This window comes from Excalfactoria chinensis, chromosome 4, assembly GCF_039878825.1.
Source record: "Excalfactoria chinensis isolate bCotChi1 chromosome 4, bCotChi1.hap2, whole genome shotgun sequence".
Taxonomy (NCBI): Eukaryota; Metazoa; Chordata; class Aves; order Galliformes; family Phasianidae; genus Excalfactoria; species Excalfactoria chinensis.
Window position 1 is genome coordinate 77,410,760 of NC_092828.1, and position 14,689 is coordinate 77,425,448.

Here is a 14,689-nt window from a genome sequence, read left to right on the forward strand (position 1 = left end):
AAATAGTAGAAGGAAAGTATATTAAGTTTAGGGGGTACAAGTCAATTTTTTGGAGCATAAATGGGGAAGAACAAACCGTTGCATGACGAGATTAGTTTTTTCTCCTTAACTGAAAAAAGTAGTATTCCACAAATATATATATGTATTTTATAAATAACTTAAAATCTCAGTGAAGTATTTCATGTTTTAAACATCTAATAAATTCTTGTCTTTGCAATGGCCCATGTGAAGTACGCTCTTAATTTTTAGTCTTGTAATGAAAAATAATAACACTACTATTTATGTGGACTTTTAAATAATTGTTTAAAACCAATATTAGGAACCTTAACAAAATGGATTTTTTATTTCTAAGATTGCAGCTTTTCTCATGGGGAAGGATCAATTTTTATTTATTGCTTATGTATCTCAATAGCAAAATTTTCTTTCCCTTGCAGAAAGCAATAATTTATTTTCTTCTTTAGGATGCTGATTTGCAAGCCATACTGATTCAATGTATGTTGTGTTGCACAAGTAGCAATGTACTGCAGAAATTCTCAGTGGGAAGGAGATGCAGGGAGTGTAATACTCAGTTCTGACATTGTATTTCCAAAAAGCAATCCTATCAATCATTATTTGAACTTTGAATATTTCGCTGCTGTTCACAGTCCTAATTCTGTGCGACATACTGCATCGCTTATCCTCTGTAATCTTGCACTCATAATTCATTTCAAGAGGTAGTTTAAAAAGGTTAAAATAAAACTTTGTATTAATGGACAATTGCTTCTTCCACAGAATTATGATTATTATGAATAAATAACAAAGATTAATTGGTCACAAGATTTAATAAAATATTATAAAGGTTTGTGATTATTAAACAGTGTGCTCCACATCTGTGGCTTCATTAGGTTTTGTTGAGAAGTGCAGAGAAATGATATAGGTTAGGGAGTATTGTAAAGAGTTGGTAGGAGCTCGAGATGTTCTGCCCATGAAATAAAACCAGTGGGGTTTCCTGGATCTGCAATAGAATATTTAATAAAGAATTTGTATGTAGTTTAGATATCCTTAAAAAAAAAAATAATTAAGATTTTGGTTGTAACATGGACACTTGGTAACCACAAGTGCAGGCAAGAGTTGATAATCAGCTTAAAAATTAGCGGATCACAGACTAATATGCTTTGGAGGGAATATCTACTGGGTCATCTTTTGGTCTTGTTTATTTATCACTGCATCCACAGTCAGCATATTCTGCATAGCACATACGGAAGAGGTCAAGCCATCACAGAGGTCTGGCTTACATATGGGTTTTAATTGAAGCCATATGCAGTTAGGTCTTCCTTACTACTGAAGTACAGTAATTGGAAACAATTTATCTTGTGACGTGCAAAGCCACAAAACAGCCCAACTTTCCTTCATCCTTCTGGGTCTTGCTTTTGTGCATATCAGAACAGAAATGCTGCCACAGCTTTATTTCTTTGCTGGTATATTTTCTGAGATATGACATTGCAGCTATTAAATATGCACAGATGTCAGCTTGACAGAGAGATGATATATGGGTGGTGTAGTACAGTCACAGTTTTACATCACTGTGGTTATGAGGCTGTTTTGCTGAAAAATATGAGAAAATATGAAATGCTTTTTAAAGTGGAGAATTTTTATATTTTTTTTTAAATGCAAATTCACTTAATGGGAGTTTAGATCCAAACCCCTTGTGAAGATGGAGTTGAGCAGAAAATGTGAATTAAAGTACAGCAAAGAGCAGTTAAGAAGTGCTCAGAGGCATGCTGCTGAAGTTCAAAGAAAAGGAGTAAAAGCATTAGCTTTCTGAGATAAACCAAAGTGCTATTTTAAGCATGGGTAAGGTTCAGTCTCTTCTCCTTCTGAAAGAAAAGGTTCATTGCCTCCACAGAAATAATTCAGTATAGATGACCGTGCATCTCTTCCCAACGAAATGAGACATGAGACTTCCCTTCTGAGGGAAAACCTTTACTTAGAACAAGTTTTGTAATTCAATATTTTTGTGAAACAACACATCATAGACTAGTGTCTGTTTTGGTGTATTGGAAGATGGTTCCAAGTGAAAGCAGAGCATGTAAAGCGACTGATAATGCAATATCTTTAGTCCTATCATCTTGTACCTTAATAATTCTTGATTACATTATACATACAAGTGACAATGGAAACACCGAAGCTTCCTCTGGGGCTTAAAATATAATACAATAGTTTCATTTTAAAATAAGGTTTAAATATTTATTTGTAATTAATGTATCTATTACAAGATGGTAGGAAGGTATATGAAGTGCTGAAAAGCACTGTGATAAGTTCCAAATTATACACTTAGGATGCAAGAAAGAATTGTGACACAATTTGCTTCAGATAATTATAATGGAAGAGAGCACCAGGGGGAGGAAAGCTATGCAGAGAAAAGAACTGAGGTGTTTCAGATAATATACTCTAATTTGTGTTATGATCTTACATATTTGTGTAGTACTATGATAGTTAAATTGATGCATTTCGTACTGAATGAATTTCATAATGAAATATCATTGTGTTCTGTGTACATAAACTAAATTTTACTACTGCAGTTTGACAGCCATAGTAAAATGATAGTCAAATATTATCTTAAAGGTGATAAGGATTGTTTTTATTATATTATTGCTAATTTACTGATTTAGAATGAAATCTTTCAAGAAAATTCTGAGCCAAATTATGACAATATTCTTCTTGAACTGCAGTCTCCAACCACAAATGTGTATTTTATCAACAGGGGAATTTATCTACAGTTAGTGAAACAGCAGGTGGTAGGACTTTTTGTACTTTCAAAAAATACAAATTATTTGATATTTTAGTTTAAGTAGCATGTATCCAGAGGTGACCTATATTTTTCCCTTCCATAGCTCAGAACAAAGCACATGCTATTTAGTAAGCTAGATTTCCTTTGTAATCTGGGAAATGATCCTAATATCATTTTGGAACAGGTATCATTTTGTGTGCTAATACATTTAAGTGTGCAGTACAGTGTCTCCTTGCTAGAAAGTAGCTGGAATAGCTATTACAGCACTAATTCCACTAGACATTTACTCCAGACAGAGAAGTTAAACTGTGCAGAAGTGGTGGTTAGTGATAAGACATTCTGAGAATTAGGTCACATTGGGTTCAATTGCCTATTATTCACACATCTTACTCCTTTGCTCGCCAAATATGTGATCATGATCATTACCCAATTTAAAATACTACTGCGCAGTGACAAATCTGGCACTGTGTGAGCTACAGCTGACACACATTTCCTAGAACATGGTTTCTTAGCATTTTTTTTTAACTTTTCATTAAGTGTTGTCAAGACTTGCATTTCATTATGAGCATTGCCCTTTTTTATCATTCAGGAAGCGTGTTAAGTTTTAGACTCTAGACCTGAATTTGTATCCCAACTCATGATCTCTACTGAGCTTTTTGTGTTGATTCAAGACAGAGGAGGTTCCTGGGTCTCATGCTACAAGGTCACTTGCAGACAGCTCTTTGGTTAAAAAATAGCTCTGCTCTGAGCCAACAGACACAGGCAATCAGCAAACAGTAGCCAGCGCAACACATTCACCTCACACCCCAGAACCATATATATGTGTGTGTATATACATATATATATATATACATATATAAATATATTTATGTCCCCCTTTGTGTGTTTGTGAGGGCTGCTTTGAAAGTACTGTTTCCTACTTTATGATGTTTGCTCACAACAGCTGAGGCAGGATGGCAGTAGGGGCAGAACCTTCATGCAAATAGCCCATGGTAAGTTGTGCCAAATGGCAGCAGAGGGGCAGTCTGACAGAAAGGTGTGTGACATGGAAGTGCATAGGAAGCAAAGGGGGGTAGTTGAAAAATGGCACCCATTAACATTCATTGACACTTGCTGAACATTGATTGAGACAAGACAGCGTATGCGAATGCAGTGAGGCAGTGAATGCAGCATTTCTGCAGTGGTAACAGCAACAGTGGTCATCTCCACTGGCACTGATTTGCATGAGCGACGCATGCAGGCCTTGTTCATCACTGCTGGTCATGACTGTGTTGAAAAATACTGTTTTGTAACTATCAGATAGTGCTTTTGTGCTCTTTGTTTCTGTTTGTATCTGTTGTAGTTTCCACGGAAGTACATAGGGGGCATTGTTTTCAGAGCGACCTACACATAATATATACATATCTAGTTATATGTACAATACATCAGATATTAAGTGGCAGACCCCAGCATGCTAAAGCACTAGTTGTGCCAAAGCAGTAACTTTTAGCAGACTGCATGTGAAATCCTTTCATCCTGTCTGCAAACCACTGCAGCAGATCTCTAGCACTATCAAATTTAATATGCTAATTACAGGGTGTAATTTATTCTTTCCTTCAGCTCAGTCTACGTCACAACTGTTCACATAAAATACCAATCTGGATCTTTTAGCACTTTATCTCAAATCTATAATAAATACTTAAAAATAGGTCATGTTCTGTGGAACGGAGGTTTTATACACACTTTTAATTTAGTATTCTAATTCAACAGTAAAACTCGTTTATTTGTTCAGATAATTTCAAGAGAAGGTCCTCTGTGATTTACACGAAAAAAATTATTTTACCTCCTTCCATTTGCTATGTGCATAAAGGAGATTCAGTTTGCAAATTCTTAGAGGAAACTATGACATGCCTGACTGAGATACAACGCCTGACAGGCTCTGGGCTCCCGCTAGTTTGGTAACCTTTGTTCATTCATATCATCAACAGAATAATTAAAAAAAAAAAAAAAGAATTCTGAGCAGGGTCTACATGATGAAATCAAAGAATTGTTTACAAAAAGGAGTATTTTATGATGAGTTTTTATGAGGGTTTTAACCTTTAAAAATACACATCCAGAAAGGGCAATTAAAAACAGCAACAACAAAAACTAACAAACTGCACCTATTTTTCTCACTGTATTCAAATATCAAAACAATTTATGCTAAAAACATGTGGTTTTGGTTTTGTGCTTAATTAAACAAGCTGTGATTACCTCCTCTCAGTATTGAATAATGAACATGCTGTTGTGGGCACTGTGGTTTCCATTGCAAAGCTGTGGCTCTTGCTGGAGCTACATACACAGCAATGCAGACAGCCGTGAGCTGCAGGGTCCCATGTGGTATTTTGCCCACGGAGGTTCCAGTCTTCCATTACTGTTCTTGGGGATTTTCTTTCCTCGTCAGCTCAGGGCCCAGCACGTGGCACATGGCAGGTGGGATGCACAGCAAGTGGGGCAGCCTGCAGGGAGCAGCTCTGCTTCTCTGCAGAGCATCCCTGAAGAGCTGCTTCAGTGGTTGCAAGTCCACAGTACCTTTAAGTCAGCTTGTGCCGTCTGAGAATGGGTCTGGTCAAAAGCCAGTTTGTAGTGGGATTATGTGGCCGAAGTGGAGTTTTGAATTTAATTTGCAATCCAGCTCATTATCCATCAGTGCTGGGACTTGAGCTAGGACATAGCAGCATCTTGCTATGGCAGTTCACAAATACATCAGTTGAAAGCAGTTGGGAAACCTGGTTCTGAGAAGGAGTGGAGCACACGGTAAGTCCAGACATGCTGCTGTTGGGGCAGACTGGGACAGGAGTAGTCTGAAGTGCTGAGAGTGTTTTGGTATTAGGGACAAAATAGTACCCACAGGGGCAAAGGCACATCTCTGTGGGTTTGTTAATGGTCCCGAGCTGTTGCTGCTGCCGTCTGGAACCGAGACCTGGCAGCTGCAGCCACCGCAGCTGGGTTGCACTGATAAATTGTGGGGATTCTTAACCTTCTGTATTAAACATGCAAATGTGAGTGCAGCTTAGTGTTTAAGTTGTGCTGTTTTGAATGCCTTATGTGTTAAGCTTCATAAAAGATGCTCGATTTGGCACCAGGAACTGCTGAACTAAAATGTACTATTAAATCTTTCTGTCATTGAACAAATCATATCATCTTCATGTAACTTTGTATGTGAAGGTAATAATGCTGCTATATACCATATGAAGTGGATGTAAAAAGTAGCTCACTCTTTGAACATGGAAAAGATGAAGTAAACTCCTCATAGACTTGCCATTCACGTTTTGTGTTCAAGATTGGCTCTTACTTTCTCACTGCAGTTACACTTCCTGCAATATACCTGTGAGTCCTGATTTGCTGACAGGGAGTGTGCTGGGCTCATCTGGACTTTGTTCTCACTGAGCTGTCCTGTAACCAAGTTTTTAAGGAGATTAGGAAAAGTGCATGGCTATGTAGTTCTTCTAGTGACACATTGCTTGGGGTCACTTCAGCAATCAGTATTTCTCATCTGAACCTGTGTGTCCACTGCTACTAATAGAATAATCAATAAATCAAACAAAAGGACTATCTAACAGCCTTAAGCATCATGAAATAGAAACAGGGAATGGAGGAAACCTTGATTTGGTTTGTTTTTATTTTGGTGAAGATTTTTTTACTCGTTTGTTTCAGAAGAGATAATTCTAACTGCTAATGGCACTGACTTGAAACCTTTTCAAGATTGTGGCCTTGTTTGTATTTCTTTATTTTGTTTTTTTACAGCCAGATTAATATCTAGGGTTTATTGTGCAAGAGAGGAATCACCTGTCAGAAGCCAGAATTTCATAGGCTGAAAACATATCTACAGTATCTCTCACAGCATCAGTACATACTTAACATAGTAAGAGCAGAATATGTAGCTGTGAAAACTGAGATCTGATATGATAGCTGTGATAATAATTTAGTTTGGCAGGTTTTAGACTACCTGTTGGCATCATGCAGATGAGATGCCTGTGGGAATTAGAAGAGATCCAAGTACTTGTAGCGTCATATATACAGAACAAGGCTACCCACCTACTTATTGATTCTCTTAAACAGCTTCTTTTCCATCTTTTGTTTTTAAGTACATTCACTGAATCATAATGGAGTCAGATCAAATCTGAGTGTGTAAACAACTGTTTGCTCTTATCTCTTCTGGGACATCTCTTTTTTTTCTCCCTCCTTGGGAAGGACTAAGGGAGCCATAACTTCCAGCAGTTTTCTAATGCAGTAAATAGGGATGAAGTGCTTGGCAGTGATACATTCAAAGACTATTTTTAATCTTTCCTTTCCCAGTTTTATAGTTGTCTCAGGTTGTTTCATTTACCTGAAGATCTTAGATTTGAGGGAAGCACTACAATGTCTGTCTTCCACAGAGATGTTAATTCACTGTCATTTTTATAATATTTTATCTTTTTTCTTTTTATTGTACCTTACTAAATAGATCTCAATTAAATCTCCAGCTTGCATCAGCACTTTTACAGTGATGAAAAATTACCTTTAATCTTTTATTATCTTTATGGCATTTTATTTATTCTTAGTCCATTCTACATTCAAGACTTTATATTTTCCTTAATTAAAGTTACCACTGGCATGCTAATTAGTAAACTTTGAGATTAAAAATCCTGCTTAGTGGGTGGATTTCCTCAAATACATTTTGTGTTTTCCAGTGACTTGAATCAAGACTATAAAATTCACTCCAGGTGATTACACTGATAGTAACCAGCCCACATTCTTCAAAATTTTGACTTGCAGTCTGGTGCAAGTACACTGGCATTTCATGGACTCTCTGGTCCAGCTGTTTCCTTTCCCTCTTGACTTTTATTGAAAATAAACTGACAGGTTCCCTGAGCTTTTATGCTATAATGAATTATTTGGAGAAGCATTTTCTGCTTGTTACCACAGGGATAACCAAGGCATGACTTGGAAATAAAAGGAGGAGGATCTGATTTATCATCATTAAAAAAATGTTGTTGAGAATGCAAAATCAAACTCTTCCTTAGGGGAATCTGAACACTGCTTAGTACAGTTTGCAAGCTGGTGAAGGAATCCCAGTACATCCACTTAGTCATCATCTTGGCATGAGTAGAAGTGACAGAAAAATAGAGGGGAGGGAACTCATTGAGTATTTTAATAAAAGAAAGATTAGCTGCAAATATTAAACAGATGGCATGCAAATATCAAATACAACATGCTTTTTAAATATAAACTTTTTGAAAATAGAGAGCTTTCCTTCAGTGAAACTGTTGTTAACTGTATGATATTTGTTTTGGAAAAAAAGATTAAGAGAATTGTTCTTGTCTGTAACTAAGCCAATGTAATTTTCATTTGCTTCACAATTTAGTCTTCTATGTGATGCTTCCAAACCTCATTGACTGACTGGGATGCTTTAGGCATAGTATGTACATAATACTGAAATGAATTCTGTCCCTAGCATTTAGAATTCTTTTTAAAAGTCAGATCTTTGCATTGAGCTAAGATCATAGCAAAGTGTTTCCATGCCTTGTCCTACAAGCTGGAGGTAGAGAACTTCATTTATTTTTCAGTTATTATCTGAGAGGGAGAATAGCAGGCTGAAAAGGCACCGGCCTGTGCACCAGTCAGAACTGATCCAAATTTAGCAAGTAGCTTCACCTACCATTTGTTTATATTTTGTGTGATTTTCATACAGCTCATCTCATATGCTTGTTGTCATTCAATGCATTCTGTCTTTTTCATAGAAACATAGAATCATAGAATTAGAATTTTGTTGTAAATCATAGAATTAGAATTTTGTTGTTGGAAACATTTAATCTTTGTACGAATATCAATATTGTCATCCAACAAGATTGCCTATTGCTTGCTGCTCTTTATTCTTTGTTTTGAAGAAGAAGTTTAGTGAGTAAAATTAGTATGCAGTATTGATGAACAGTCATCCTTTAAAACACACACTGTTGAAATGAATAATGTCAATCAATTCATATGGTGAAAGATGATTTTATTTAAGTGCTCATTAAATTTTTTTCTTACGCTAAATTCTGCTGTGGCAGGAAGAGATCTTGGTTCAGTTCAGTTGGAGACTTTCACTATGAATCTGAGTTTATTATTATTATTAGAGTATTAGAGCTGAAATCTTTGTACTTATCACCTGGCTCTAAGTGGAGAATTGGCTAGGTGAAAGATGAACAAAAAGACCACCATGCTCGGTAGCACTATGGGCATGTTTCAACCAAAGGATCCTGTTGCTTAATATAACACCAGATGTCCATAAGTTTTGTTTCTATTTAGCCAAGTACCAGTCAGAGTATTTTGCCTCATTGTTCTGTTCACATGGCTTACGACACCCTATTTCACTTGCTTGCATTTTCCTCTTTCCCTTCAGAACTATGGTTTGGAGACCGAAAACCTGAGAACTCTCTCTCACAAGCTGAATGCCTCGGCCAAAAATCTTCAGAATTTTATAACGGGTAGAAGGAGGAGTGGCCATTATGATGGCAGGGCCTCCAGACGACTGCCAAATGATTTTCTTACCTCTGTAGTTGACCTGATTGGTGCTGCCAAGAACTTACTAGCCTGGCTGGACAGGTAATTTACTCTTTCTTGACCTTCTACTCATGGGGATATGGAAGTAAATGATAGTATTCACTTAATTTGGAAAGGAATCATAGAATCATCATAGAATCACAGATTAGCTCAGGTTGAAAGGGACCTCAAAGATCATCTAGTTCCAATCCTCCTGCCAACCTCCAAAATGGGCACCACATCAGGTTGCTCAAACCCCCATACAAACTGGCCTTGAACACCTCCAGGGATGGGACATTCATAACTTCTCTGGGCAGGCTGTTCCAGCACTTCACTAGTTTCTCAGTGAAAAATTTCACCCTGACATCTAATCTAAAACTCCCCTCTTTTAGTTTAAAACTATTTCACCTGATTCCATCACTGTCTCAATTAAAAAATCCAGATAAATGTGGTTAAAATTTTAGCTGTATGGTGACAGAACCCAAAACATAAAATTGCATCATGGAATTTGTGTGTTTCCATTTTTCTGGAGTTACAGCTGTAGAGACACTTATCTGGAATCTGAGTGCTCTTGAGTATATAAATGGTACCTTAGAAGTCATAGTGAGAGTGAATCACCCTCCTTTATGAGATTTGTATAATCCTGGTGACATCTCCCTAACCTAATGCCAGCATTCATATTCTCTTGGGCTATGACCTTGTCAGTTCTTATAAATTCAAACGGGGTCAGATTTGGTTAGAATGTGGAAAGCCTGCAGAAAATCCCAGTTCACAGGAAGTTATTATTGACTAAGGAGGCATTATTTTCCTCTTTGAATTAAGGTGCTAACTGCTGCAGAAGATTGCTGTCATACTAGTTAGTAAAGCTTTTTTCATGAACCATACAAAGGAAATTTTGACTGCTTACAATAATTTGGAAACTCGTGTTTCATTGACGTTAAGAATGATAACTTCTGGTGTTCTAGCCAAGATCCACTTCCTTCCAGCCAACATTGTTTCTTGTTCCATAGTCATATTTTATGAAAGTTATGTGGCTTGTGCTGGAGATTGTAGTGATTAGGTGATTCATGCTTTTGCATGTGTACAGCCGATCTCTGTATTATATACATCTTCTAAATGCCACTGAAGACTCAAAAACAAACAAACAAACAAACAAAACAACCAAAACAAAACAACCAAACCAAAACAACCAAACAAACAACAACAAAAACACACACACACACAAAAACCAAACAGTAAAGCTGCTTTATTGAAAAGTATATTCATTACTTCTGGACTCTTTCTCTTGATTTAAACCACAAAATACATTTGCCTGTATAAAAATGAATTTACTAATCATAAGTACTGTGAGATATCCTTAATATCACATAAATCTATCCTTCCTTTCTCACAGGTCTCCATTTGTCAGTGTGACAGAATACTCACTGCTGAAAAACAACATTGTTCAACTGTGCCTGGAACTAACAACCATTGTACAACAGGTAGGAGTGGTTATCTTCCAGGATATCCAAGTACTTATAGTTGCTCAAAAATCATAATAATAAAAACATTGCCAAGCTTTTACTTGACCAGAAAAAAATTGTTTTTGCATATTACCTTTGTATTCCTTTTGGTATTTGTATCCTCTTTTGGTAAGAGGATGGGAAGATTTTAGCTTTTGGCTATAATCATGCATCTGGATGGATCAAAGAATAGCGTGTAGTTAAAAATAATTCACTTTTATTTTGTGTGGACAATTTCATGTTATTTACTGCCATAGAAGAACAATGCCACTGGTTAAATACTAAAAAAACAAATCATTAGAGATTAAAATATGTTTAACTAAAAATATTTCAGGGACAAGTTCTTTCTTATATCAAGATGCAACTGTACTATGTCTTCTTCACTCAAAAGAGAGTCTGTTACCTGAAAGTTGTTTGTAATTACCACTACGCTAGTGAAATATGAAGCAAATAAGGGTTCTGTAGTTCTACATGTTTTACAAACAATAAGAGTCGCTATTGTTATCTTCAGCATCTGCCTCTGAAGTAAAGGAAGTCACACACAAGTACAGAAAAATGGAGTGTGAGTTAGTTTCACAAATTTTTACACTGAGCTTCCCTTCTTGTGAGTGGAAGATGTTGGAGTACAGAAAAGGACTGTCTTGGAAGGAAGGAAAATTGAAAGTTGAAAAGTGAAGGGGAAACAAGATGAAGTCTTGCTTCACTGTAGTTTTGTAAGCAACCTGGACCTTCTTCCAGTAGAAGGGGAATCCATTGCATGCCCCTTGATTTTTATCTGGCAGTTCTTCAGGTAGACAGAGTAAATCAGCAACAAAACTCACTTAAGAGGCTTTCTGAAATAGCAATATTCTGCAATCTTTTTTTCCTCTGTATTATTTCTTGCATTAAAAAAAGCAAATAAGTCAAGTATCTACCAGATTTTGTGTGTACATTGTGTAACCAAGACTGACACATAATTACATCTTTTACGCTATTATCCTTAATTTCTAATACTCAGCTTTTTTTGCTTTTGAGAATTTTTTACCTTTATGCACTATTGCAGTAGAAAACAAACAATCCTTTTTTTTTCTTTTCTTTGTATATAAATTCCTATGTAGACATTTAATTATTAATGTATCTCTATGAAGCTTCCTTTTAGTGTTTATAACACTAGGCTATTTTTGATTTACAGACTAAGCAAAATGAACTTCTCTGCAGTACAAAATTTTGGATTCTGATTCCTCTCTTCAGCTGATATTGCACTTTCTTTGTGTGAGTTTAATTTTTCCCAGTGGTCTAGGTGAAAATAAGAAAATTGCGGTCTCCATTTCTTCTATTCTTTTGACTGCTTTTGGCAAATGAAATTCTCTTCTCTGCCAGTAATAAGTTGGGGTTTTGTTTTATTTCTTCAATACCATTTCATTCCAAAAGCTGTCTTCATTTTGGCAACTTAAAAACAATGTATCTTAGAGAACAGTCTCCGGGACAACCCAGAATGAAAAATGTTTAGTTTATTTTTAAGTTTAGTTACAAATCAATACCAGGTTTGTCTTTTTCTTACCTTATTTTCAGATCTGCGTTGCTTCATAGCTATCTGATAGTTTTACAGTATGTACAACTTAGCACCAAAAAGTACTGATAAAACAATATCCCTCAGAGTGAGATGGCTTTATTGTTACTAAATCTGAGGAAAACTGATCTGAAAGCAAAGATGTCTCACCTAAAAAAACATGTAATCTTAACTGTAGACTAAAATATGAAGTGAGTGGCATAAATAATAGAAACCATTCTCATAGACTGTTTTTTTATACTGAATGAGATAAATTTTAGATATGTAACACTTAATTGTACTTAGTTTTCTTATCCCTCACAAACCTACATTTCCTTAAAATAAATAGAGAAATTGTAAATGAAAAGCATTACATAGGAAGCTGCAAAAGGCATCTTAATTTTGGGGCCCAATTACCCTTCACAGTTTTTACAGTATCTGCAAATTTCAGCAGTATCTGTGATCTCTTTCAGAATTGCAAACTAAAATTTTGAATGCACCATGATTGTATGCAAGTCCTACCAGGTTTTTTTCTTTATCAATATTCAAAAACAAGCTCTTTTATCTTAAAAGAGTTGTGAAGGTGTGATACCTTTCCAAGTCAGAATGCTGTGGGCAGTGCAGAAACTGGCTTGTACGTAATACTGTAGGAGTGATTATTTCATAATTCCTGTACTTCCCTGTTTTGCAGAGGAGAAATGGAATGCTGCTGCTTAATTTTAGTTTTTTTAGCTCGAAGAAACACAATACATTTTTAACATCTTCATGGCCATGGAGGATGGAGAAAGAATACAACTATTATTTGTCTTCTAAAAGAGTAGATCAAAATACTATTAATGTTAGTCCTGGAAGAATTTTTTATTTTTATTTTTTTCCTAATGAGATCCCTTGTGCATTTCTGTGTGTCAGGGGAAAAACAAGAAAAAAAAAAAAAAAAAAAAAAAAAAAAAACAAAAAACATCAGAAGGATGTTGTGACCTATATATCTTAGAATTTTAGTATAATATTGCAAGTGCTTTTAACCTCTCAGTTAAAAAAAAAAAGAAAAAAAAAAAAAAAAAGGTTTTTATACATATGTTTTGGAAGGAATCCCAAAGCCATTAACAATTTTAATGCTAATGTAATCTTGGGTGTGCAACCTAAGTATAGCTAACATTAATTCTGCTCTACAAAGCAGTAAAATTTCAGTTTTACTCTACGCAAGTCTTCTATTATTTGACCTAAAGTAATTGAGCTTGTTTGGAATTAAGCTCATATTATTTTTCTTGCACAGAAATTAAAGGAATAATTTAGATAGCACTATTAGCTCTGAAATCAAGCAATAAGCACTCCTGTGATCATGTGTTTCTCTTGGTACTTGCAGGGTTAAAGGGAGATGGTAGATATGCTGTTTGAAGTGTGTAAAGCATGTAAGAAAAACTGCCTTGGGCATTGCCAACCAAACTGACTAATTGCATTCTTATTTTTGTTCTGAAGAAAATAACAGCATGAATACAGAGGAAACATCAAAGGGATACTTGACCATGAAATGCTAATATAAATTCCTCTGTGTTCCTTGTCATTCGCAATCTGGTTTTAACTTTCTCATTTTGAAAACTGTCTTCACATGGAGACTAATTCTTCCACAGAAGTGCCAGTTCTCCAGAATAAATGCTTAATGATGTGGGTGAAGCAGCCTCTGTTGCTCCAGGTGTGTGCACAAGGCTGCATGGTTCACACAGGTAAAGCTGCCCTGGGCTCCTCACCACAGTGGCCCACAAAAGCAGGCCTGGATATGGCCTTCTTGGATGGGACACAGCCAAGGGCTTTTTCTGCTGGACAAGGGGAGCAGGGAGCTGTCAGTCAGTTGCAGAGGCTCCTGCAGAGAATGCCACAGCCTAAGATGATCATGCAGCTAATCTACTTTGAGAGCAAATGGGGTGAGGATGTTGGAATTAATTTATGGGAAGTTTAAAGCACTTAACTGTTACTGCTATCTTGTTGATCCTGAAAAGAGGAAATGATGATAACTTTACGGGAACTTAAGTTAGAGGATCTTCTAGGTATATCAGAAAGTAAAATTTACTTAAAAATTTATTTAAGGAAAAGAAACCAAAGTATTTTTTTAACTTCAAATATAACCTGAAAGTATATCCTGAAGTCCTTAACTTGCTCTGTAAAATGCTCCTTCCAATGCAATGACTCATTTAGCAGTTTTCCAATTTTATTTTTACTGCTATTAAACATTAATTGACTTAAATAACATCTGTCAGCATGGCTGAAATGCTGGGACACCTCAGAAACATTTTCTCCTCAGATTTTGTTAAATAAAAGCCCCCCTTTGACACAATTGGTTGGTGTCACAGACCAGTGCCCACCACAAAGCCT

General features: G+C 36.0%; 1 protein-coding gene across 1 annotated transcript in view; it reads left to right on the top strand.

Moving 5' to 3' along the window:
• The window catches only part of LOC140251378 (connector enhancer of kinase suppressor of ras 2-like), a 177,067-nt gene that overhangs the window by 71,616 nt on the left and 90,762 nt on the right, over positions 1-14,689 (top strand). Inside the window, exons 4-5 of the mRNA XM_072335085.1 lie at positions 9,153-9,355; positions 10,686-10,773. Of these exons, the coding sequence (XP_072191186.1) occupies positions 9,153-9,355; positions 10,686-10,773 (291 nt within the window). The remainder of the gene's footprint in view (positions 1-9,152; positions 9,356-10,685; positions 10,774-14,689) is intronic.